This window comes from Taudactylus pleione, unplaced genomic scaffold (assembly GCF_031769625.1).
Source record: "Taudactylus pleione unplaced genomic scaffold, aTauple2 ptg000435l, whole genome shotgun sequence".
NCBI classification, from domain to species: Eukaryota; Metazoa; Chordata; class Amphibia; order Anura; family Myobatrachidae; genus Taudactylus; species Taudactylus pleione.
In genome coordinates this window covers 1,997,521-2,024,312 of record NW_028284837.1, presented here as the reverse complement: position 1 = coordinate 2,024,312, position 26,792 = coordinate 1,997,521, and the positions used below count along the sequence as shown (strand labels likewise).

The 26,792-nt window shown below is 43.4% G+C and overlaps 1 protein-coding gene across 1 annotated transcript in view; it reads left to right on the top strand.

Moving 5' to 3' along the window:
• The first annotated feature begins 3,374 nt into the window (after positions 1-3,374).
• LOC148505891 (extracellular calcium-sensing receptor-like) overlaps positions 3,375-26,792 on the top strand; it is a 54,393-nt gene continuing 30,975 nt past the window's right edge. Inside the window, exon 1 of the mRNA XM_088447607.1 lies at positions 3,375-3,634. Within this exon, the coding sequence (XP_088303733.1) occupies positions 3,375-3,634 (260 nt within the window). The remainder of the gene's footprint in view (positions 3,635-26,792) is intronic.

Below are 26,792 nucleotides of genomic sequence, written 5' to 3'. Positions count from 1 at the left end.
TAAAAAATATTGTCACACGGTAAGTGGAAAAGGCAGTGTAATCGTAAAAAATGTTGTCAAAGTCTATGTGGAAAAGGCAGTGTATTCGTAAAAAATATTGTCACACTGTAATTGGAAAAGGCAGTGTATTTGTAGAAAGTATTGTCACACTGTAGGTCATTGACTCTGTCTATCACTGGTTTCACTAAGAGGCATACCACTGAGAACTAGAGATGGGTGGGTTCAGATCTCAGAGATCCAAACCCACCCAAACTTAGGGAATCCGATTCAACTCGGGTTTTCCCGCCTGACTCGGATCTCAAAATGAGGCAAAACATCATCATTCTGCTATCGGATTCTCGCGGGTTTTGGATTCTATGAAGGTCCCGTGATCGCTGCCATTTTTCATTCTGGTTTTGGAGAGTGAAGAGGGAATATGCTGAGACCTGTGCTGCAGTGCTGTTGTGAATTGTGACTTGTGAGGTTGTGCTGGGAGCTGTGCTATGCTGCTGTTGTACATAATTGAGGTTGTCCTGCCCATAGGGGCTGGCAGGCTGTTATCCATAGGGGCTAGCTGGCTGGCTGTAGTCCATAGGGGCTAACTGGCTGTTGTCCATAGGGGCTGGCTGGCTGTTTTGAGGTTATCCTGTCCATAGGGGCTGGCTGTACTTCATAGGGGCTGACTGTTGTCTATATTAATTCATATAGGGTCTGGCTGGCTGTTGTCCTGTCCATAGGGGCTGGCTGGCTGCAGTCCATTGGGGCTGGCTGGCTGTTGTCCATAGGGACTGGCTGGGTTTTCTACTATGTTGTCCAGGGGGTGCTCTGTCCATCAGGGGTGCTCTTCTTCACCCCAGTGTAAAAAAATAAAAAAAAATTTTTTGTGTGTGCGTGTTAGCCACACCACCAGTGAAAAAATAAAAAATACATTTGTGTGTGCTTATTAGCCACACCACCAGTGTGAAAATAAAAACAATTTTTTGTGTGTGCGTGTTAGCCAGCCACACCACCAGTGTGAAAATAAAACAATTTTTTATGTGTGCGTGTTAGCCTGCCACACCACCAGTGTGAAAATAAAAAAAATAAAAATTGTGTGTGCGTGTTAGCCTGCTGCACCACCAGCGTGAAAATAAAAACAATTTTTTTGTGTATGCGTGTTAGCCTGCCACACCACCAGTGTGAAATAAAAACAATTTTTTTGTGTGTACACATTAGCCACATTTATCAGCAATGTAGGCGCGCAGGGGTGCTTTGCTACCTGTGTCATTTTGGTTCCACAGAAGGATCCTTGAGTGCTATGCCTGTTGCTGCTGCTGTGAGTGAATCTTCATCCCAGATGGGGAGCAGGATGAAGGCTACTTTAACAAGAAAATATAACAGAAGTAAACAGCACTTTAGTAACAAGTTTAAATGTACATGTTTAATAAATACCTATATTGGTAGGTAACCTATGTAGACACTTAGATAGCATATGAAATTGCTAAAATATCACACATATTACTCATTAGTCAACTCAGATTGATCCTGATCACATGGGAAGTGTAATGAAAAATCCATAAGAGTTAGAATTTAACTGTTGTTAGGAAAAAGTCCAGCCAAACAATTACCCAGTCCATTAATCAACAGATGGAGTAGGTCTGTTCCACAGTGCTGGCACATGTTGACTCAATAGGGGTACCCCAAGCACAGATCAGTTATGGACTGTAAGGTGGAATCCAGTGTCCAAATATAGCCGGGGTCCAATTAGCAATGTAGGCACTTCACACAATGAGGGTCCCCAGGGCACAGGTCCAGTGTTGGGCTGGCATGGTAATTTTCACCTGATAAAGGCAGAAATAATCAAAAGAATGTTCCTTAGGATCAGAAAGAGTGTTGTGGAGTGTGGCAGCCAATCTCTGATGCGTTTCGCTGTGTCTGAATCACAGCTTTATCAAAGGTGATGGTATTTTGGCTGTAAACCCTATTTATAGTGATTTTTCAACATGGCTGCGGATTGGCAGCTGTTGCATATCAAAAGCAAAACTGAAAAAAAACACATTTGAATAACAATGAAAGCATGTATAAAAATACCTCTAATGAGACAGACTTATCCAAATGTGAATTAGTGCTTTGTAATCTAAAGATCGGCTAGATCAGATATAAATGTTGCAGCTTACCGATTACAAACCTCTCCGTCCATGTGATGTAAACAAACACACAAGGGGGATAGGAGGGTGTAGTGAGGGGATAGTTTGCCTCTAGGGCCTGTGAATAAGAGAATAAGAGTCTCAATGTAGAGTGTTTTTCTAAAACTACTCTAGACGACTTTGGGACGCTCTGTGTCAAAAACAAGCAGAATTGCAAGAAACCTAATTTGAATTTGAATAAATGGGAGAACAAAACCCTTAAAAAATTGATGAAGGATTCATCCATTGTCATCAAGGAGGCTGATAAGGGGGGAGGTATCATAGTTCAAAACAAAATAAACTATGTCTCTGAAGCATTGAGACAATTAGGAGATACCACATTCTATACAAAACTCCCCTCTGATCCCACAAGAAGCTTTTTACTTGTATTACATGCACTCCTTGATGGAGCACTTCAGAACATGATCATCTCCAAGGATGAATTTAATTTTCTCTATTCACTTTTTCCCACCATTCCTATCTATTATCACCTACCCAAAATACACAAATCCCTCACTTCCCCTCCTGGTCGTCTTATTATTTCTGGTGTGAATTCCTTGTCACCCAATCTTTCATTTTATGTTGACTCTTTTTTACAACCACGAGTCCAAACATTAAAATCATATATATACGTGACACAACACAATTTTTACAAATGATGGAAGAGGTGGAGTGGAAGGATTCCTATGCATTTTTGACTCTCGATGTACAGAGTCTCTGTACCAATATTCCACACAATATGGGAATAGATGTTGTCAGGAGATGCCTCCTAAAAGATGGAGACCTCCCGGAACATTATAGGGATTTCTTGATCGACTCCATCTCTTTCATATTACGACACAATTATTTTCTTATTCTTGATGAATTTTATCTACAAATTATGGGAACAGCCATGGGAACCAGGTTTGCACCCAGCTATGCCAACCTATACATGGGGAGGTAGAGGATTTATATGTATGCGGTGGCAGGCTGGGCTTGGGCCTGGTTCTCTATGGCCATTATATTGACAATCTTTTTATTATTTGGGATGGGTCCCTCATATCTGCACAATCTTTTGTTTGTACACGTAATGCAAATAGTTATAATTTACATTTCACTCACACTTTTCACCGTCAATGTATTAATTTCTTAGATGTATCCTTGGAGATATATCAGTATAGGATCATTACAAGTAATTATAATAAAGAAGTGGGGACTAACGCTTACTTACACTTTAAAAGTTCACACCAGATGGCACGGAAACAAAATACCCCTAAAGGCAAACTAATGCGGCTGAGGAGAAATTGCTCAGACCTTAATAGTTTTAGATCACAAGCAGATATGATGGAGGCCTTCAAATTGTGGGCTTATCCATCACACCTCATTGAAAAATCATTTGCTGAGGTACTTTCTATGGATAGAGGATTACTTCTAAAATCTACAAAGAAAAAAACTCAGACTACATTAAATAGTGAATTCAATAAGCAGATTGATCCGCGCTCCAGGTTCTGGTGGGTGGGTGTAATGATTGTGCAGGGGAGGGAAAGGGGTGGGTTTGGCTGGACAGGGGCAAGGAGAGAGAGAGAGAGAGAGAGAGGGGGAGGGGGTTGGCAATGGTGCTGTACGTGGAACAGGCGTACCAAACCTGTTGGGTTATGCTTTAGGAAGGAGGTACACATGCGCTCCTTGGTGTGTGTGCGGGGGAGGGGGGGAGAGGAATACAGATGGGGGGAAAAAGGATGGGAGGTGTGCTAATGGGGTGTCGTGTGTTGGTGTGTAACTTAGTGGGTAGATGGGTGATACACAATGATGAGTCAGACACTGTAAATGATTTGAATCCACCTGTTTATTGGTGAGGCACAATGCTCCCCAGGTGGTATTGTGGGATGGGTTGGGGATGAATAGGTAGTTCCTGTAGATCCTGGTCAGGGTGTTGGTGGGCCCTTTTTGGGGGCTCCTTGCCGTGCGGCCCTTACTTCTGCACGTCCCCTTTGCTGGACCTATGGTCTCAGTCTTAATGGACCAGGACATGTGTGTTAACAAAGATGTCCCGTTCAGTGACAATGGCGGCGTCCCGCACTATTGAGTTGTTACCTACCGGTAGGTTTATTGTCCTTGGTTGGTGCACAGTAGGTGTGTTCTCCGGTGTGCTTCCAGTGGTTGGTGGCACCCTGCGAGCCCACAGGGTGTTGTCTGGATGGGCGCTCGTCACTGTTCCGAGGGTTGGGGTGATGCGGCGGTCCGCGTACAGTTCAGTCCCACCTTTGTGGGGTGGTGATTTCACCAATATTGTGGTGATGCAGCAGTGGTAAATGGGGGGGTTTGTGTTCTCCAATGCGTTTCGGCCTGAAGCCTTTATCAAGGAGTTACTGAGTGGTGGACTGAAGGTGCTTTATATGTGGAGGGTGGGTGTGTGGGTGTATCCAATATGTAATGTGACCTATCAGAACCATTAGGGCTGATCTGTGTAGGACGCGGTTGGTGGGAGGGGGGCAGTGTCGGTGATTGACATTAGTGATGGCTAATCTTTGAGTGCTGTGCTTCTGCTGCGACTAACCAAATCAGCCCCAATGGCTCCCATTAGCACACCTCCCATCCTTTTTCCCCCCCATCTGTATTCCTCTCCCCCCCTCCCCCGCACACACACCAAGGAGCGCACGTGTACATTAAATAGTGAGAGAGGAATAGCTTTCATTTCAACCTATAATGACTCACACAATGAAATTAAAAATATCATAACAAAGAATTATAATATTTTAAAACAGGATAAGATCTTGGGAGACTTGATTCCTCCCACATCATTGTTTACATTTAGACAAAATAAATCTCTAAAGAATATGCTAGCTCCCAGTTTTCTGAGACAATCTGTGAGAACTAATATGGGTGTTACTTGGTTTCCTTCTCGAGCACTAGGGTGTTATAAATGTGGGAGTAATAGATGCAAGACATGCGAACACATAACCAATGGTTCTAAAAGTATCCATTTACCTAATGGTGAAGAGGCTTATTCAATCAAAAAATGTATTAATTGCTACTCTAAATATGTTGTATATGTTCTGACATGTGGCTGCAATTTAAAGTATGCGGGGAGGACAACCCGGTGCTTAAAAACAAGGTTTATGGAGCATCAGATTAATGTTATCAATAGGCTGTCATCTCATAGTGTATCAAGACACTGAGATTCATAATGGAGATCTGTGTTCCCTTCAACTAACTGCTATTGAGAAAATTTCCACAAATCCCAGGGGTGGGGATCGTTTTAGACACCTATGTAAACAAGAATTATTTTGGATATTCAAAATGGATTCTTTGTCTCCCAAAGATCTCAACAAAATGATATAACTCAATATAATTTCCAGTTAGCTATACCATATACCTCTACTCCATTATTTTCTATCCAGTAGATCATTTCTTGAGCCCCTTACACCCTATTGCTGACCATCTATTCATTCAATAACACCATTCCTTTCCACTGATCTCCCAATAGACAAAGGGACGAGTTCCTTAATATCTTTTAGATTGTTATATGTTTAGATACCTACCTATAAGAGTCAACTTTTGACTGTTATTTACACATCATGTGTATTTTAGATGTTATTAATAGCTTTCTACCTAATTGGAGACACCATTTCTAGTAGATAATAGATCCCAAGGGTTAAAGGCATTTTTATTTTTTTATTATTTTCATTTTTTAGTTTTATTTATTATTATTATTTTATTTTTTATTGTTTTATTTTAAATTTTATTTTTAATTTTTAATTTTATATTTATTTTTATTTTGATTTATTTTACTGTTTATCTTGGATGAACATTTACTCCCAAGTATTGGATGTATTTAATGCATGCCACCATTTGAGTTTAATTGATTTATAACCATTCTGTTTTTCACACTACATCTGCCATTATGTACATACAGGCACTTGTCTATGCATGTGGTGGTCTGTTTAGATCACTAGAGTGCCTCAATTACTGTGTTTTAAACTCTGACGCCCACACCATGTATTACAGAATTAGATCACGTGAGCGGAATGTCTGTAATTTATATATTCAACAGCAGTTGACATCCACATCACGTGATATGTATTGAGATCACGTGAGCGGGATCTCTGCATCTATTAGTCTGTACAGTGTGGGAATTAACAAGTAACACATGAACATGAGTGAGCTAATTACAGGCCCTAGAGGCAACCCATCCCCTCACTACACCCTCCTCTCCCCACATGTGTTTGTTTACATCACGTGGATGGAGAGGTTTGTAATCGGTAAGCTGCAACATTTATATCTGATCTAGCCAATCTTTAGATTACAATGCACTAATTCACATTTGGATAAGTCTGTCTCCTTAGAAGTATTTTAATACATGCTTTCATTGTTATTCAAATGTGTTTTTATTAGAGATGTGCACCGACCCCCGTGTTTTGGTTTTGGGTCTGGATCTCCCATGATTTTGGATCTTAATTGGTTTTGCCAAAACCTCACCTCCGTGTTTTGTTTTTGTTTTTTGGTTTTGGATCTCGATTTTTTCTTAAAAAATAAAAAAACAGCTAAAATCACATAAAATGGTCCTTATTAATAACCACATTTAACATTTATTTCCACTCATTTCCAGACAATTTTGGCCACCTCACAGCTCACAATATTGATTTTTTTCATCTAGTTGAAGGGCCAAAAGGTTGCATCCAGCTTGCTGGCTTAAAACTGATTGATATAATTATTAATAGAGTTGTGGACTGTGCAAAGATGATGGTTGGGATACCCTTGAGGATTGAAGAATTGATATTTGATAGTTAATGCAGCCCCTACTGAAAAATTGATAATAAATTAATTTAAAAACAATTCATTGGGTGCAGTCCCTGTCTGAATAATTAATAAAAATAAATTCATTGGTGCACCCCTGGCTGTTAAATCGATAAAAAATTAATTAAAAAACAATTCATTGGGTGCAACCCCTGGCTGTAAAATTGATAATAAATTAATTAAAAAACAATTCTTTGGGTGCAGCCCCTGGCTGTTAAATTGATAATACATTAATTAAAAAGCAATTCATTGGGTGCAGCCCCTGGCTGTAAAATCTAAAATAAATTAATTAAAAAACAATTCATTGGGTGCAGCCCCTAGCTGTAAAATTGATAATAAATTAATTTAAAAATAAATCATTGGTTCCTAAACAAACCATAACATTAATTTAAAATGTCAGGCAGCAATGCCCCAACCAGCACATAATGGAAAGGAAAAAGGTGGAAGATGGAATAGTCCTTGGGCCCTCCCACCCACCCTTATGTTGTATACGAAACAGGACAGTTTAACAAACCAATCATTTCAGCATCAAGGACTGCCAATTGTGGCTGAAATGATTGGTTTGTTTGGACCCCCATAAAATAAGCTGCCAATGTGCATTGGACTTGGAAATGAAAATGATCCCATACCCAAACTGTCTTTACATTACAAGTTGTTGTCATCCTTGTCCTCGTCATACCCATCAGTGTGTACATCCTCACCTTCACACAATATTAATTCATCCCTGCTGGAATCCACCATAGGTGCCTCTGTAATTTTTTGATGTAATTGTTGGTAGAGGTCTTCCTCGTGGAATTTGTAATTTATTTTAATGAACATCATCTTTTCCACATTTTGAGGAAGTAACCTCCTATGCCGTTAACTGACAAGGTTGCCAGCTGCACTGAAAACTCTTTCGGAGTACACACTGGAGGGTGGGCAACTTAAGTAATGCAAAGCCAGTTTGTGAATGGAACTCCAAATTGCCTCTTTTTCCTGCCAGTACTGAAAGGGACTGTCTGACATGTTTATTAGGATGTTATCTCTAAAATAGTCCTCCACCATTCTGTGAATGGAGACCGTATCACACTTAGTTATGGTAGAAGACATGTCACTAGTAGGCAGTTCTCTCAGACCCGACCAGATGTAATTTTTTGGTGACTGATCTGCATGACCAGCAGGCATTCTGTAAGGAAAATGCAGCTGACAATTTTTTTACCAACAGCTCTTTGCACAGTTTTAGATTTGGGTCTGTTGGAAAAAAAACTCACAAGGTAGTAGTTAAACCTAGGGTCCAGAATGGTCGCCAAAATATATTTTTCAGATTCCAATAGAGTGACGACTCTTGGATCCTGGCGAAGTGAATCAAGGGCTTGATCCACCAGTCCGACATACTTTGCGCAATCGCTCCGTTTCACCTCTTCCTTCAGTTTCTCCAGCTGTTTTTGCAAAAGTCTGATGAGGGGAATGACCTGACTCAAACTGGCAGTGTCTGAACTAACTTCACGTGTGGCAAGTTCAATGTGTTTGAGAACCTTGCACAACACGGAAATTATTCTCCAATGCACTTGAGGAAGGTGCATTCCCCCTCCAAGGCCTATGTCATAGGCTGTAGTATAGCCCTAGATGACCTTTTGCTGTTCCTCCATCCGCTGAATCATATAGATGGTAGAATTCCACCGAGTTACTACCTCTTGCTTCAGCTGATGGCAGGGCAAATTTAACAGTACCTCCTGATCATGGCATCTTTGACAAGCAGTCGCCGAATGTCTAAAATGTCGGATATTTTGTGGGCCACCAAGAGCATCTCCTGCACGATCGAGTCAGTTTTTAAAAAATGTTGCACCACCAAATTAATTGAGTGAGCAAAACATGGGATGTGTTGGATTTCGCCCACATGTAATCCTCTCACAATATTGGTGGCATTGTCCGAAATCACAAATCCCAAGGCGAGTCCAAGTGGGGTAAGCCATTTAGCAATGATTTCCCTGAGGTTCTGAGTGGTATGCCCCTTAGTGAAACCAGTTATACAAAGAGTAGCCTGCCTCTGTATCAGCTGTCTTTTGGTTGATGTTGCTGCTGCTGTTGCTGTTGTAGGCAATACACCTACCCAGTGGGCTGTCACAGTTATGTAATCCATAGTTTGCCCTGTCCCACTTGTAAAAATATCAGTGGTCAAGTGGACTGTGCTTACAATGGCATTTCTGAGGACAATAATAAGGTTTTTTTAATGTCCTTGCACAGACTTGGAATTGCTGTTCTAGCGAAGTGGAATCTAGTAGGGATCTGGTAGCAAGGACACAGGACCTTAATTAACTGTTGAAAACCCACTGCAGTAATGGCGAATACTGTACACACATCTAATACCAGTATAGCTGATATGGCATCAGTAATCTGCTGTGCAAATGGGTGATTGCTGTCATACTTGCCCTTGCCCTTGCAAATGATTGTTTAACAGTTAATTGTTATTTGGAGGATACACTACAAGTAGTCTTCCTCCTGGTCCCCTTCTGGGATGAAGATCCACTCAGAGCAACAGCAGCAGCAACAGGCGTAGTCATCAAGGATCCTTCTGAGGAATCACGGATAGGAGAGGAGTCAATCATGCTTTGAATATCAACACTGGATGCAGCAGGACTACTCCCGATCATGAATGAGGATGTTGATGATGCAGGTTTTGGTGTTGGAGATAAAAGGTGCTTGGATCTCATAGAGAGGGAGCAGGTAGGTGACACTGGACTTGTTACATTTTGAGTTTTGGAACTTGGCAACGTACACTTTGATATTTGATGAATGCGCTCCAAGTAAGGTAACAAGGAGGAGATTCCTAGGTGGTTTATGTCCCTCCTTCTACTCACTCTTGCTTTCTAATTTTTACATATGGCTTGACAACTGTTGTCCGGATTGGGGTGGAAATAATTCCACACGTGAGAAGTGGATTTTTTTGTCTTTTGCCCTGGCATGACAACAATGGGCTTTGGTTTTTTCAATCCATGGGCAACAGCTGTTGCCTTACTTACACAAAGGACATCCTCGGCATCAACATCCTCATCACCAACATCTTCATCAACATCCTCATCATCCTTAGCACCTTCAACTACCAAATATCCTCCTCCTCCATGTGCAATTCCACAGAAGCATCCTCGATGACTACATCTGAAAGATGTTGACTGCCCTTCCACACATTTAGAGAGGGCACACAAATGTTGTAACTTGGAGGATCCTCCAGTACACTAGTATTTAGGTCTGGCTCACACATGGCAACTATGGACACACTTGCACTCTCCTCTGGGATTTATGATTTTGATTTCTCAGGGAATACAGTTGTTTTTTATGAAGGGCTATCAGAATCAGAACCAGCAGTCTTCATAAAGAAAGGCCAAGGCCTTATCCTTTCCTTGCCACTTCATGTAGTGAATGGCATATTGCCAATTTTTTGTTTATCTAAAGGCAAATTTCCTTTCAATTTTTTTTCTAAACTTCAGTAAAAGTTGGTTTACCATATCGATGGCGTGACTTAAGCCTTGGGGCATGGGCCTTCATAGAGGATGAGGAAGTTGATGGGCTTGCACTGCTGGTGGCAGCTACAACAGCTGGTGGCAGCCAGTGTTTTTTGGCCTTGCTCTCCTGTCATGTGACAGCCCTCCATATTTTCTGTGGTCCTGAAGCAGTGTCACAAGCACCAATAGTGTAGCCAATGTACGGTTACAAAATTCACACATGTGCAGTCGTGCGCACACAGAAAATTTTTTTACAAAAAAAGACACATTTCTTTTATTTATTTTCAGCTCCAGAACTTGGGCCCAGAGCACAGATTGATGAAGACTGGAGTTGGGCAGCACTAGGTTGCATTGTTGACTTGCTAGATCTTGTGCGGCTAAGCCTAACATGCACAGACAATTGGACAAAAAAAAACAATTAAAAAAAACAAAAATTTCAGCTCCAGAACTTGGGCCCAGAGCACAGATTGATGATGACTGGAGTTGGGCAGCACTAGTTTGCATTGCTGACTTGCTAAATCTTGTGTGGCTAAGCCTAACACGCACAGACATTAGACAATAAAAGACAATTTTTTTTCAGCTCCAGAACTTGGGCCCAGAGCACAGATTGATGACGACTGGAGTCGGGCAGCACTAGGTTGCATTGCAGACATGCTAGATCTTGTGTGGCTAAGGCTTACATGCACAGACACATAGACAATTATTAGCCAAAAAAAGACAATTTAAACAAAAAATTTTCAGCTCCAAAACTTGGGCCCAGAGCACAGATTGATGACGACTGGAGTCGGGCAGCACTAGGTTGCATTGTCAACTTGCTAGATCTTGGGTGGCCAAGCCTAATACGCACAGACAATTAGCCAAAAAAGACAATTTAAAAAAAAAATCAGCTCCAGAACTTGGGCCCGGAGCGCCGATTGATGACGACTCGTTGAAGAGTCGGGCAGCACTAGGTTGCAACTTACTGTATATTGTGTGGCTAAGCCTAACCTGCACACACACACATAAAATAAATTGACAATATATATATATATTTTGGGGAGTCCAGAACTTTGGCCCAGATGGATTCAGCAGATAGCACAGCACCAGCCCAGATGGATCAGCAACAGTCCATCTGGACGCAGCAGACAGCACAGCACCAGCCCAGATGGATCAGCAACAGCCCAGATGGACACAGCACACAGCACAGCACCAGCCCAGAATGGATCAGCACCTGCCCAGGACACAGCAAACAGCACAGCACCAGCACCAGACAGCACAGTACCAGCTCAGTAGATCAGCACCAGCCCAGATGGATGCAGCAGACAGCACAGCACCAGCCCAGAAAGGATCACCACCAGCCCAGATGGACACAGCAGACAGCACAGCACCTCTCCCCAGCCCTACACTACCCACCCTCCCTGTTCAGTCTCCACAGCCAGCGTGAAATGGCACCCACCATGTCCCTTATATATAGAAATGAAAGCTCGCGAGCCGCGAGATTTCATCTCTATGGTTTTGCCTCGATCTGAGAGATCCGAGTCATGTGGGAAATTCCGAGCTGGCTTGGACCCGACTCGGATCTACAAAATTCGGTTGGGTTCGGATCTCTTAGATCGGAACCCGCTCATCTCTAGTTTTTATTCAGTTTTGCTTTTGATATGCAACAGCTACCAATCAGCAGCCATGTTGGAAAATCACTATAAATAGGGTTTACAGCCAAGATACCATCACCTTTGATAAAGTTGTGATTCTGACACAGCGAAACGCGTCAGGATTGGCTGCAACACTCCACAACACTCATCCTGATCCTAAGGAACATTCTTTTGATTATTTCTGCCTTTATCAGGCAAAAATTACTATGCCAGCCCAACACTGGACCTGTGCCCTGGGGACTCTCATTGTGCAAAGTGCCTACATTGCTATTTGGATCCTGGCTATATTTGGATACTGGATTCCACCTTACAGTCCGCAATTGATCTGTGCTTGGGGTACCTCTATTGAGCCAACAAGTGCCAGCACAGTGGAACAGACCTACTCCATCTGTTGATTAACAGACTGGGTAATTATTTGGCTGGACTTTTTTCTAACAACAGTTAAATTCTAACTCTTATGGATTTTTCATTACACTTCCCATGTGATCAGGATCATCTGAGATGACTAATGAGTAATATGTGTGATATTTTAGCAATTTCAAATGCTATCTAAGGGTCTATATAGGTTACCTACCAATATATGTATTTATTAAACATGTACTTTTAAACTTGTTACTAGACCACTGTTTATTTCTGTTATATATTCTTATTATATGTTGAGGACTGACTATCCTCTTTTTATACAGCTGCTCAATTTTATATGGTCAACACCCACTATTAGCACTCCAACAGTATTTCTACTGGTTTTCTGTGAAGACTACTTTAGTAGTTTAACCAAATAATTGACTGTCAAACAATCCTTTGCAATGGGGGACAAGTATGACAGCAGACACGCAGTTTCACAACGGATTACTGATGTCATTACAGCTATGTTGGTATTAGATGTGCATCCAGTATCCGCCATTAATGCAGTGGGTTTTAGGCAGTTAAATTGTGTCCCCGCTACCATGTCACTTCTAGATTCCACTACTCTAGAATATCAATCCCCAATCTGTACAAGGACATTAAAAAACACCTTATAAATGTCCTCGATGTACCATTTGTCCACTTAACCACAGATATGTGGACAAGTGGGACAGGGTAAACTAAAGATTATATGACTGTGACAGCCCACTGGGTAGGTGTATTGCTGCCAACAGTGCAAACAGCAACAGCAGCAGCAGCATCTAACAAATGCCAGCTCATTCAGAGACAGGCTACTCTGTGTATCACCAGTTTCACTAAGAGGCATACTGCTGAGAACCTCTTAAAAAAACTCAGGGAAATCATTGCAAAATAGCTTACCAGCTTGGACTCTCCTCGGGATTTGTGATTTCTGACAATGCCGGCAATATTGTGCGAGCATTACATGTGGGCGAATTCAAACACATCCCATGTTTTTCTCACACAATGAATTTGGTGTTGCAACATTTTTTTAAAAATGACAGGGGTATGCAAAAAATATATATAGAAGCATCTGTAATGGTGGATTCCAGTTGGTATGAATTAATATTGTGTGAAGAAGAGGATGTACACACTGATGGGGATGACGATGACGATATCTGATCTTACCTACAGTATGTAAAGCCAGTTTGTGTATGGGATCATTGCCACCAATGTACACTGCATATTGGCAGCTTGTTTTGTGGGGGGTCCAAACAAACCAATCATTTAAGCCACAAGTGGCAGTCCCTGTCTCTGAAGTGATTGGTTTGTTAAACTGTGAATGTCCTGTTTCATATATACAACATAAGGGTGGGTTATAGGGCCCAAGGACAATTCCATCTTGCACCTCTTTTCTTTGCATTATGTGCTGTTTGGGGCATTACTGGCTGCCTGACATTTTTAATATTTTGGTTTATGAATGTCCAGAAATTGTAATGGCCACAGACAGCATCTCCTGCATGCCCATTTCATTTTTTTTTCTTAATTTTGAACCACCAAATTGATGGGGTGGACAAATATGAGCAGCAGCAGCACAGAGCATTTTCCTGCCAGGAAGTGTGCAATTAAGTGCACATACAAATATATTTACATGGTACATACAGTGCGTAAAGCAGGCTGAGGTAACGTGAAGCACCTGTTGTTCACAAATATCTTAGAGTAGGCCCAGCAAATATCACAGATGCTGGGAGTTCTAGTTCAGCCAGAGAACTACAGGCTGCTTTCCTCTGATGTAAACAGCAACTCTTGGTCCCATTATCCCTAATAACCTCCTTGAGTACAAACTAGTAAATGTCTGTTTACAGTATGTTCTAGCAGCACCTCCACAAGCATTAGATCATGATGTATAAAAAATTGAAAAACCTCCTCCAGATCAAAGATGTCTTTTAGGAGCTGAAGAACTTGATCCTATTGTGGATTGATCTTCACTCATAATTTTTTATTAAGAATCAAAATATTAAATTAAATAAATTAAAAACTAATAAATTCTTCTGTCCTTTCCCTGTCTTCAGTCCATAAGTATATTCCAACTCCATCAGGCCTCTGACCTAGTTAAGGAAAACATTTTTGGTTTTTAAAATTCCTTGGAGTCATATAGTTTATTAAACTGCCATCCTGTCTACCACTGCAATGCCTCTCTGTGCCATGTTCAAAGCTGAACTGCCTCATGTTAGTGCTGCCCACTGCTATCGCTTAGCTTAGTCAGCCAGCTAGCTCAATGCAACCCTTTGGCCCTTAACTAGATGAAAAAATATATATTGTGAGCTGTGAGGTGGTCAAAATTGACTGGAAACAAGTGGAAATTGATGTTATTGAGGTTAATAATACTGTAGGAACAAAAACAGACCCAACTTATGTGATTGTAGCTGTTTTTATGATTTTTTTATTAGAAAAAATACAGATCCAAAACCAAAAAACAAAACACGCAAGTGTGGTTTTTGCAAAACTAATACATATCCAAAACAAGAGGAGATACAAAACCAAAACCAAAATACGGGGGTCGGTGCATATCTCTAGATCACGCCTCCTCCCAGTATCAGTCAATGAGGAGAGCCGGAGCAGAGCTGACTTGGATGACGTGACCATGGAGTTGGGGGGCCGCAACCACGGAGCTTGTAAGTGGAGTTGAGAGGAGTGAGGAGGGTGTTGGGGGAAAGGGGAGTGAGGAGGAGGGGCTGCAGACAGAGGCCAGAGGCCTAGCACCATAGGTGCAGGGGGAGGGCCAAGCCCCGGCTTGGTCCGGGCCCCATATCAGCCGCAACCCCTGCACCTCCGGTAGTTATGCCACTGGTCACAGGTACTTTATATGCTGATGGATGAAACTCACTGTCTCACTGTAACAGTTCTGTACCTCAGACTTAAATGCAGTTGCATCTAAATGAAAAATTTAAATCGTGACCAGGGAAAAACAAATCACATTTTGCTACATATGCAGAGATGACTGCAAACATGAGATGGGACCAACTCTTTATACTGTAAGTAAAATATGCAATTCCCTCCCCACACAAGTAACAGGAGTAAATGCCATAGCAATATGTCAGGAGGTGCAGCTTCCCTGGAAGCACAATAGATGCTCAAAAACACAGCACACAATTCACACATATAATACAACAATAAATGGCTGGAAGTGTAGATAATAAGTACCCCAGTCACTTTGAGCCATCTGCCACCCAGCAGGGAGACATTAACTGCAGCCACTTGCTGCATATACTAGCAGGGCCAGCCACTTGCTAACTACTGGCTGCTGCTACCAGGGCCCGGCTTGGTGAAGCTCAGCACTGTGGTGGGGGCGGGGCTGCTGCCTGATGACTCCTCAGTTCATTGGCTGAGAGATAGAAGCAGTCATTAGGTAGCTCCGCCCCCACAACAGTGCTCTGCCTCTCTCCAGTCCCACCCAGCAGCAGCAGTCAGGACTCAGCAGAAGCTACCCAGGAAACTCAAGGAGGTAAGTGCAGCCTGGGAGGAGGGGGGGATACAAAATGTGGGATAGGATTGGGATGCACAGTGGGGGAAGGGAGAGCACAGTGTGAGAAGGGATGGGAGAGCAGTGTGAGAGGGGGGATGGGATAGCACAGTGTGAGAGGGGGGATGAGAGAGCACAGTTTGAGAGGGGGGATGGGAGAGCACAGTGTAGGATGGGAGAGCACAGTGTGGGATGGGAGAGAACAGTGGGGGATGGGATAGCACAGTGGGGGATGGGAGAGCACAGTGTGGGATTGGAGAGCACAGTGGGGGATAGGATAGTACAGTTTGGGATGGGAGAGCACAGTGTGGGATGGGATAACACAGTGGGGGATGGGAGAGCACAGTGTGAGAGGGGGGATGGGAGAGCACAGTGTATGATAGGGTTCCCAAAGGTGAATAGGAGAGCACATTGTGGGATGAGTATAGTGTCAGATGGGAGAGCACAGTGTGGGAAAGGAGAGCACAGTGTGAGAAGGGATTGGAGAGCAGTGTGAGAGGGGGGATGGGATAGCACAGTGTGAGAGGGGGGATGGGAGAGAACAGTGTGGAATGGGAAAGCACAGAGGGGGATGGGAGAGCACAGTGTGAGAGGGGGGATGGGAGAGCACGGTGTGAGAGGGGGTATGGGAGAGCACACTGTCTGATGGGGGATGGGAGAGCACAGTGTGAGAGGGGGGATGGGAGAGCACAGTGTTGGATGGTATATCACAGTGGGGGATGGGAGAGCACAGTGTGAGAGGGGGCTGGGAGAGCACAGTGTGGAATGGGAAAGCACAGTGGGGGATGGGAGAGCACACAGTGTGGGATGAGGGATGGGAGAGCACAATGTTGGATGGTATACCACAGTGGGGGATGGGAGAGCACACAGTGTGGGATGGGGGATGGGAGGGCACAGTGTATGATAGGGATCCCAATGGTGAATAGGAGAGCACATTTTGGGATGAAGTATGAGAGAGTATAGTGTCAGATGGGGGAGCACAGTGGGATATTGAAGCACAGTGTGGAATGGGGCGCTTACAGTATGTGTAAAAAAAAAGCCAGCATGGAGAGACGAGAGAATCTGATGCATGGCGAGCTGAGGAAAAGACACACAAACAGAGATGCTGCAGCAGACATACATATAATAAGGTGTGGGACATGGAGGGAAACTGTGGGGGCTCAGAGGTTCCCCAGAAAAACCACATATAGGCATACCTCCCAACTGTCCCACTTCTGGCAGCACAGTCCTGTTATTCAGGTACTGTCCTGCCGACCCACTGGGTGAATAGATGCCGTGCGCATGCACATGGCATCTCTTCATTGTGCAGGGAGGGCAGACTCAAGCAGCCAGCCTGTTTCTGCCAGGGACCCTGGAATGGGGGGCCACTAAAACAATGGGTGTACCAGGCCCCATGACTTCTGTTGCTGGCCCTGCCTTCAACCTCACTAGTTTAGCAGTTTGTTGCTTAGCTACCTGCACAGAACTACGTATTTGCTTGTTCACTTTGTTTTTACAACCTGCGTAAGGTCCTGGGGTTACAGAATACTACTAGACCTATTGTACAGTACTCTATGGCATTATGGGGCTGCTATAGGTGAAAACTGGAAAGAGTATTATGTAGGTTTTACACAAATACTGTACTGGTTGTAGTTGTCACTGGAAGACTCACAAATATATATCTAATTGTTACATGACTTATAAAGAAAGACAATTAATGAAATAATGTACAGTAGTTTATTGTATCGCAATATTTCTAGATGCCTTCTAAACCCTATAATTTCTTACACAACAGAAACACAACTATAGATTTACAGTGTTATACACCACTATTATGCTTTGCTTCTTTACAGTATCTCTGTTATAAAATGGAATCACCAATGAAAAACCCACATGTATTTTAAGAGTGAGACTATACTTGCATCTGATGGATTACACAAACACTATATGTGGACATAACTGACCCAGTCTACTCTAAACAGTTAATGACCAACCAAATTTGCTTGACTATTGCCCACTGCATTTTGCAATTGCTATAGCAGTGAGTTTGCAAAATTCTTTGCAGATAAAGTATCCTCCATCCGGGCTGGAATCCCCACAGTGCCGTCAAAGGAGTGCCAAACGGTAAGCCACCTGTCTTCATGGAGCAGCTTTGACTTAATGGATGTAAAAGACATTGCTAAAATCATCAGAATGTTGCTACCCACCACCTGTGATCTGGACCCTGCCTCAACCAAGTTCTCATAGGGTGTATGGACATGATTGGCTGTGTAATTGCAATAATAGTTCAATGCTCTCTGCAGACAGGCATTTTTCCAAAACCACTAAAGGAAGCAATTGTTAGAACAATTCTTAAAAAACCTAATTTAGACCCCAACTGCATGACCAACTATAGACCAGTATCAAACCTTCCTTTTCTAGGAAAGATCATTGAGAAAGTGGTGGCAATGCAACTGGAAACCCACCTGTCTACCCATGATATTTATGATCCATACAGTTAGGATTCTGGCGAAGACGTAGCACTGAAATAGCTCTGGTATGTGTGCTTAATGATCTTCTGATGGCAAGAGACAGAAGTGATTGTTCAATCTTAATCCTTTTGGATCTCTCTGCAGCATTTGATACTGTGGACCACAGGATTCTAATTGAGCACCTGAAAAATGACTGTGGACTGGATGGCACAGTCCTTAGCTGGTTCAAATAATTTCTGACCGGCAGGTCACAGAGAGTTTCTTATGGAGTAAACTCTTTATCACCAGTGCCACTTCCATGCGGTTTCCCACAGAGTTCTATACTATTTTGCAGTATACATGCTACCATTGGTTGAAATACTGTAATCAGACATGGTCTGGTCTACCACTGCTATGCAGATGATACACAACTGTACCTGTCCTTTGATCCAGGTACAAAGGAACCCATAACAACCCTAAATGGTTGCCTAGCTGAGCTTCAGGAGTGGATGAGCACCAGTTGGCTGTGACTGAACCCTGATAACACAGAGGTCCTTATGATAGATCACAGGACAGGGCAACAGCATAGTCAACCAACAGGACTTACGCATGGGGGTTCAAAATTACAAAACACTGAACATGTGCGGAATCTTGGTGTTGTCCTGGATAGTGGCTTAACACTTAAACATCAGGTACCAGCCACAATCAAATCTTCATTCTTTCATCTGAGGAACATTGCCAGAATGAAGCACTTATTTCCCTCAGAAGATGTGCCTAAAGTCATACATGCATTTATATCAACACAGCTAGACTACTGCAACTCCCTCTACCTTGGACTCCCAGCAAAAGAATTGCACCACTTACAGATGGTACAAAAAGCAGCTGCCAGGCTATTAGCCATCCAGCCACATTCCAGCCACATAGCACCCACTCTCTACTCCCTTCACTGGCTGCCTGTCAGATGGTGAATTGTCTTCAATATTGGCTGCTGACTTTCATAGCCCTACATGACCAGGGCCCAATATACCTGATGCAGCTTCTGATCCCTTACTGTCCCACTCGATTACTGGATTCATCTCCGTGCTTTGGTTTTAGAAAACCATCCTCATGTGTTTTGGATTTGGTTTTGGATCTGAAATAAAAAATAAATAAAAAACAGACAAATTATGTAATTTTGACCTGTTTGCAATCCAAAACACAAGTTTCATTTTAAAATCCGAGTTCCGAAAAGCATGAAGATATGAACCAGCGTTCTCAACTCAGAACCCCTAAATTAGTTTTTTTTTCAGTTCCCTGGGAACTGTGGAGCTCATTCAGACTCTCTCGCTAGATGTGTATGCTCGCTCGATGCGTATGCAAATCCAGCACACGCCCTGCAAGGCAGGCGATCGCACGGCAAGGCATTAACATGCCCACTGTGTCTTGGCATGTGATCACTTTGTGTATGCAGATGCCCACCAGCCATTTATAAGACACTCATTTGCGCACATCATCTCCTGGAAGTGTATGAAGACATTGGAACATCGAGCGCCATCGGATGCAATCGCAGCGCTTGAGGTTGACTATACCCTGCCGCAAGCACTGCGATCACTTCAGTGTGAAATCCAACAAAGTGACGTGTACTATGATGCTGCCTTTTAATTATGCACACCTCTGAAACGGTGTTGCAGCACTCAGGCACGCCAGCGTTCACACTTCCACTCCCCCATTGCTAGTGGTCTGCCCCTGTTACCACCCACAAACGGCCTCTCCTGTCACTCATTCTGCTGGGCTGTCTATGCTGGGTGAGTGAACGTTTCCCGATCTGTCGCAGTGGTTTGAGCACGCACATTGCGATGCATACGCATGCGCACAATGAGAATCATCTGCAGCTACGAGCAAATGCATCATAGCGAGAGGGTCTGAATGAGCTCTTGAGAATTTGCACATCTCTAATATTGGCATCGCAACATGCCTGGTGTGAGTGAGCCGCCAGTTCCCGTACTATTTTGCTAGCGTCTGGTTTCTTTTTATGCCGAAAATGCATCTAAATCACAATATGATGTGACTAGGATCTACAAGGAGACTGTGCTGATTAATTTGATATCTGACACTTGTATATACTGTATGTGTGTGACTGAGTCTGTAAACGGAAATTGACGTGGTAAAAAATCTGCGGCCGCTGCATCGTAGCACTGCGCATGCTGGTTGAGAGGCTTAGTCGTACACAGATATTCAAGTGTCACATATAAAATTAACCAGCACATTCTCCTGGTGTGACCTCGCCAAGTCAGTTGTATTTTTGGTAAGTAAAAAATGCCCAGCACTAGCAGTCTCACGGGTTCTGGCGCAACGAGAGTGGCTAATTAGCCCGACTGCAGCAAAGATGTGCAAGGACACAGCTGTATCTTTTGTCAATTTACTTACTTGAAAATATTATGAGAGTGGGATGTATTAACTGTCAAACCTCCAAAAACTATTTGCTGCAATCTCCGTATGCATTTAAGTGGTCTGCATCGAATATTAGGGATATCCGCTGCAGCCTACAAGCACTGCAATACCCATAGAATTCTGAGAGGCTGTGATGTGTCGGTATGCACCAAACTCTGGAAAACAAAACTTTCCAAAGCTTATGCCCATTAGGCGATGCCATCTATACAGTAGATGTCTATAGAAGACTATGAACTTATTTTCACAAAGTGGCCCTGAGAGGGATCTGAAATTATCCCTTTCTGATAGTGATAGCCACACATGGTCATTACTGAGCCCCTGTCATATACCTGGAAGTCAAGATATTGCTGGGACAGCTGGTTATCGTAGAGTTATCTTGGAAAAAAGAAGCTGGTGCATACTGGTGGAAAATCCCTCAGGTAAATAGGCAATTATGGGCCTGATTCAGACCCACTCGCGAGCGGCTGTCCGCTCGCAAGTGGGTCGATGTTATGGACTGAGCATGCGCACGACAGAGGGAGCTCCATCGTGCGCATGCGCCAGACGCGACGAGCGAAGGAAAGTCCTTCGCTCGTTGTGTCCGATCAAAGGGGGCGTGCTGTCAATGTTGATTGACAGCACGCCCCCTTTGGTGGGCGTGCCGAGGGCGTGCCTCCCTGACGGGGGCGTTCCCACGGGAACGCCTCCCGTCAGAAGCCGGCCCACTGACATCACTAGTGAATTACTAGTGATCACTAGTGATGTCAGTGGGAGTGATTTTGGCTCTGATAGAGCCAAAATCACTCCGGAGCTTGCGGTTGAAAGCCTCAACCGCAGGCTCCGGCTCGCAAATTCGATGGTCGCGATGGTCTCGACCATCGCGACCATCACAATGCACGCTCGTATAGCCTGTGGGTGGTGACCCACAGCTATACGAGCGTCCAGGAGGACGCTCCATGAAAATGGAGCCCGGCCCTCATTCAGAGCGTGCGCTCTGCTCAGAGCGTACGGCTCTGAATGAGGGCCTATGTCCATTAATAATCGCATTATAAATGCAATCGTTAATACTAGAGATGAACGGGTTCGGATTTCAGAGATCTGAACCCACCCGAATTTAGCAGATCCGAGCCGGATCCAAGCAGGCTCGATTTTTCCTGCCAGACTCAGATCTCAAACCGAGGCAAAACTATAGAGTCTGAAATCTCGTGGTTTGCGAGCTTTCGTCTCCATGATCAATGTACTATATAAGGGACCACACGACGGACGCCATTTCACTCCGGCTGTGGAGACTGTACAGGGAGGGTGGGTAGTGTAGGACTGGGAGAGGTGCTGGTGCTATCTGTCTGCTGTGTCCTGAGCTGGTGCTGATCCATTCTGGGTTGGTGCTGTCACTGTGCTGTCTGCTGTGTCCATCTGGGCTGTTGCTGATCCATCTGGGCTGTCTGTGCTGTGTCCTGGGCTGGTGGTGCTGATCCATTCTGGGCTGGTGCTTTGCTGTCTGAGGTGTCCATCTGGGCTGGTGCAGAACTGCAGATACATCTGGGCTGGTGCTGTGTCCATCTGGGCACAAGTTCTGTACTCAAAAAAAAAAATATATAGTAAAAAAAAAATCAGTCTTTTATATTTTTCTGTGTGCATGTGTGTTAGGCTTAACCGCAGTACCACACAAGATCCAGCCAGCAACGCAAGTTACAACCTAGTGCTTCCCAACTCCAGTTGCGCTAAAAAAAAAAATTAGATCAAAGTATCTTTTATATTTTTCTGTGTGTATGCATGCATTTTCAGCTTAACCGCAGTACCACACAAGATCCAGCCAGCAACGCAAGTTGCAACCTAGTGCTGCCCGACTCCAGTCATGCTAAAAAACAAAAAAAACAATCAAAGTGTCTTTTATATTTTTCTGTGTGTGTGTGTGCGTGCCTGCTAGGCTTAACCGCAGTACCACACAAGATACAGCCAGCAACGCAAGTTGCAACCTAGTGCTGCCTGACTCTGGTCGTGCTGAAAAGAAAAAAATCAATCAAAATGTGTTTAATATTTTTCTGTGTGTGTGTGCGTGCGTGTTAGGCTTAACCGCAGTACCGCACAAGATCCAGCCAGCAACGAAAGTTGCAACCTAGTGCTGCCCGACTCCAGTTGTGCTAAGAAAACAAAATCAATAAAAGAGTCTTTTATATTTTCCTGTGTGTGTGTGTGTGTGTGTGTGTGCATGTTAGGCTTAACACAGTACCGCACAATATCCAGTCAGCAACGAAAGTTGCAAACTAGTGCTGCCCGACTCCAGTCGTGCTAAAAAAAAAAATCAGTGTCTTTTATATTTTTCTGTGTGTGTGTGCGTGCATGTTAGGCTTAACCACAGTACCGCATAAGATCCAGCCAGCAACACAAGTTGCAACCTAGTGCTGCCCGACTCCAGTTATGCTAAAAAAAGTTAAAAAAATCAACCAAAGTGTCTTTTATATTTTTCTGTGTGTGTGTGTGCGTGCATATACAGTACCGCACAAGATCCAGCCAGCAACACACATTGCAACCTAGTGCTTGCCAACTCCAGTCATGATCAATCGCTGCTCTGGGCCCAAGGTCTTGATTATCCTTTTTTTTTAAATCAATTGAATTTTTTTTGGATCTTTTACTGTCTGTGTGTGTGTGTGCGTGTATCCAGCCAGCAACGCAAGTTAAGTTGCAACCTAATGCTGCCCCACTCCAGTCATGATCAATTGCTGCTCTGGGCCCAAGTTCTTGATGCAAAAAAAAATTAAAATCTATTGTTTTTTTCTTGGATCTTTTACTATCTGTGTGTGTGTGCGTGTATCCACTCAGCAATGAAAGTTAAGTTGCAATCTAGTGCTGCCCCACTCCAGTCGTGATCAATTTCTGATCTGGGCCCAAGTTCTGGAGCTGAAATTTTTTTTCAAATAAATTGTCTTTATTTGGTCTAATATTTTAGAGAGTGCACACGACTGCACGTGTGTGAATTTTGTAACCGCACCTTGGCTACACTATTGGTGCTTGTGACACTGCTTCAAGACTGCAGAAAATATGGAGGGCTGTCACATGACAGGAGAGCAAGGCCAAGAACCACATGTTGTAGCTGCCACCAGCAGTGCAAGGCCATCAACTTCCTCATCCTCTATGAAGGCCCATGCCCCAAGGCTTAAGTCACGCCATCAATATGGTAAAGCTACTTTTACTGAAGTTAAGAAAAAAAATTGAAAGGAAATTTGCCTCTAGATAAACAAAAAATTGGCAATATGCCATTCACTACACGAAGTGGCAAGGAAAGGATAAGGCCTTGGCCTTTCTTTATGAAGACTGCTGTTTCTGAATCTGATAGCCCTTCCGAAAAAAAACTGTGCCCTGAGAAATCCAAATCACAAATCCCCGAGGAGAGTGCAAGTATGTCCGTGGTTGCCATGTGTGAGCCAGACCTAAATACTAGTGTACTGGAGGATCCCCCACGTTCCAATATTTGTGTGTCCTATGTAAATGTGGGGAAGGGCAGTCAACATCTTGCAGGTGTAGTCAGTGAGGATGCTTCAGTGAGGATGCTTCTATGGAATTGCACATGGAGGAGGATATTTTGGTAGTTGAAGGTGCTAAGGATGATGAGGATGTGTAAGTAAGGCAACAGATGTTGCCCATGGATTGAAAAAGCCAAAGCCCATTGTTGTCATGCCGGGGCAAAGGAAAAAAATCCCATTCTCACGGACAACAGTTGTCAAGCCATATGTAATCATTGCAAAGCAAGAGTGAGTAGAGGGAGGGACCTAAACCACCCAGGAACCTCCTCCTTGTTACGTCACTTGGAGTGCATTCATCAAATATCAAAGTGTACGTCGCCAAGTTCCAAAACTCAAAACGTAACAAGTCCAGTGTCACCTACCTGCTCCCTCTCTGTGGGATCCAAGCGCCTTCGATCTCCAACACCAACACCTGCATCATCATCAACATCCTCATTCATGATCAGAAGTAATATAAAAAAACAATTGACTATTAAACAGTCCTCTGATAGAGGAAGTAAGTATAACAGCTGTCACCCAGGCTCACAGCGGATCACTGACGCCATGACGCCTGTGCTAGTATTAAATGGTGAAATAATAAAAAATGAGGATGATTGTGTGGAGGAAATGCAAAAGGAGGATGAGGGGGAAATTTGTGTCCTACAGTATCTGATGCTAATGAGGATGTTGATGATGAGGATGTGGTTTGTGTAAATCAGCCACCAGTGGCAGCAGTTCTTGCTCATGATAAAAAGAAAGCCAGAAAAGCAACGTCTTGAATGTTGAATTATTTTAATCTAAATTCTGACAACAGTTGTGAAGGCATCTGTTCCATTTGTAAAGCCAAAGTTAGCAGAGGAAGGGACGTTAACCATCTAGGCACGTCCTCCTTGTTACGTCATTTGCAACGAGTTCATGCAATTTGTTTAACAAAATATAACAATTTGTAAATTAATATCAAGCAGTCAAGTATCAGCTACCAGCAGTTTGGACCAGCACATGTAATCTCCACCACTAATTGAAGGTAGTCCTTCTAAAAAATGTTTTGTGAGGGTCCAAACAAACCAATGAGTTCAGCCATGAAAGTGTCATTCCTAGTGGCTAAAGTGCTTGGTTTGTTAAACTGTGCATGTCCTTTTTACTATCCCACATAAGAGTGGGTGGGAGGGACAATTCCATCTTGTACCTCTTTCCTTTACATTTGGAACAATTTGGGGCATTGCAGACTGACATTATTATAGTTTATTAAACTGCCATCCTGTCTGCCACTGCTGTGTGGCAATGTTTCATAGATGTCTGATATTTTTTTAAACTGTCGTGCGTTTGTTCCGCTGCTCTGTTGCTTACTTTAGCCAGCTCGCTGCAGCCTTTGGCCTATAGTGGTAAAAAATAGTGAAATCGATATTGTGAGCTGTGAGGTGGTTAAAAATGCCTGAAAATCATTGTTATTAAGGTTAATAATACTGTCGGAACAACATCAGGCCCAAATTATGTGGTTTTAGCTGTTTATATAATTTTTGGGAAAAAATACAGCTCCAAAACCTAAAAACAAAACAACAAGGAAAAAAATCCCAAACCAGATTCAGATCCAATACCAGGGGAGATCCAGATCCAAAACCAAAACATGGGGGTCGGTGCACATCTCTAGTTAATACATCTTGCCCTGTTTGTTTTCAGTGTTGCATTTATATTTACAACACAGCAAAATCATACACAACAAGATCAAAGGCTTTCACTACTTATTGTTAGGATGCTGTTTTGTAACTTAATTCATGGGTGAATATATTGTAGGGGTGTGCTTTGACCACTTTTTGTGTTTGGATTTTGGATCTGGATCTCTCTTCGTGTTTTGGATCTGGATTGGTGTTGCCAAAACCACCCTTCTGTGTTTTGGGTTCTGGGTTTTGTGTTTTGGATCTGTATAAGCAACACAAGTAGGCGGCACAAACATGTGGACCATCTAGGAGTGGCACTGCAGTGGCAGACAGGATGGCAGTTTGAAAAACTAGGCCCCAAAGAGTACATACTTGGCGCTGCTACTTTGTTGATGCACGTGCAGCTAACGTGCACACAAACACAGAAAGATAAACAATTTTTAAATGTTTAAATTTTTTTGGCCACTTTGGGGGTTACACCGCCATTCAACAGACCAGCCGGCCCTTGACTTATGACACAGGCACATGCTTGGCACTGCTACTTTGTTGATGCACGTGCGGCTAATGCGCACACAAACACAGAAATTTTTTTTTTGCACTTTGCGGGTAGCACCCCTGATGGACAGAGCACCCCCTGGACACCACTACTGCACCCCTTTAGGACTACAGTGACACAGGAGCCACTGAAACCCCCCTCTTATTTCTGCACACAGCTCCTATGTACAACACAGCCTTTATGGGACAACAGCACTGTACAACACAGCCCAGCCAGCCCCTATGGACAACACAGCCTTTATGGGACAACAGCATTGCACAACACAGCCCAGCCAACTCCTATGGACAACACAGCCTTTATGGGTCAACAGCAGCACCAGCACAACAC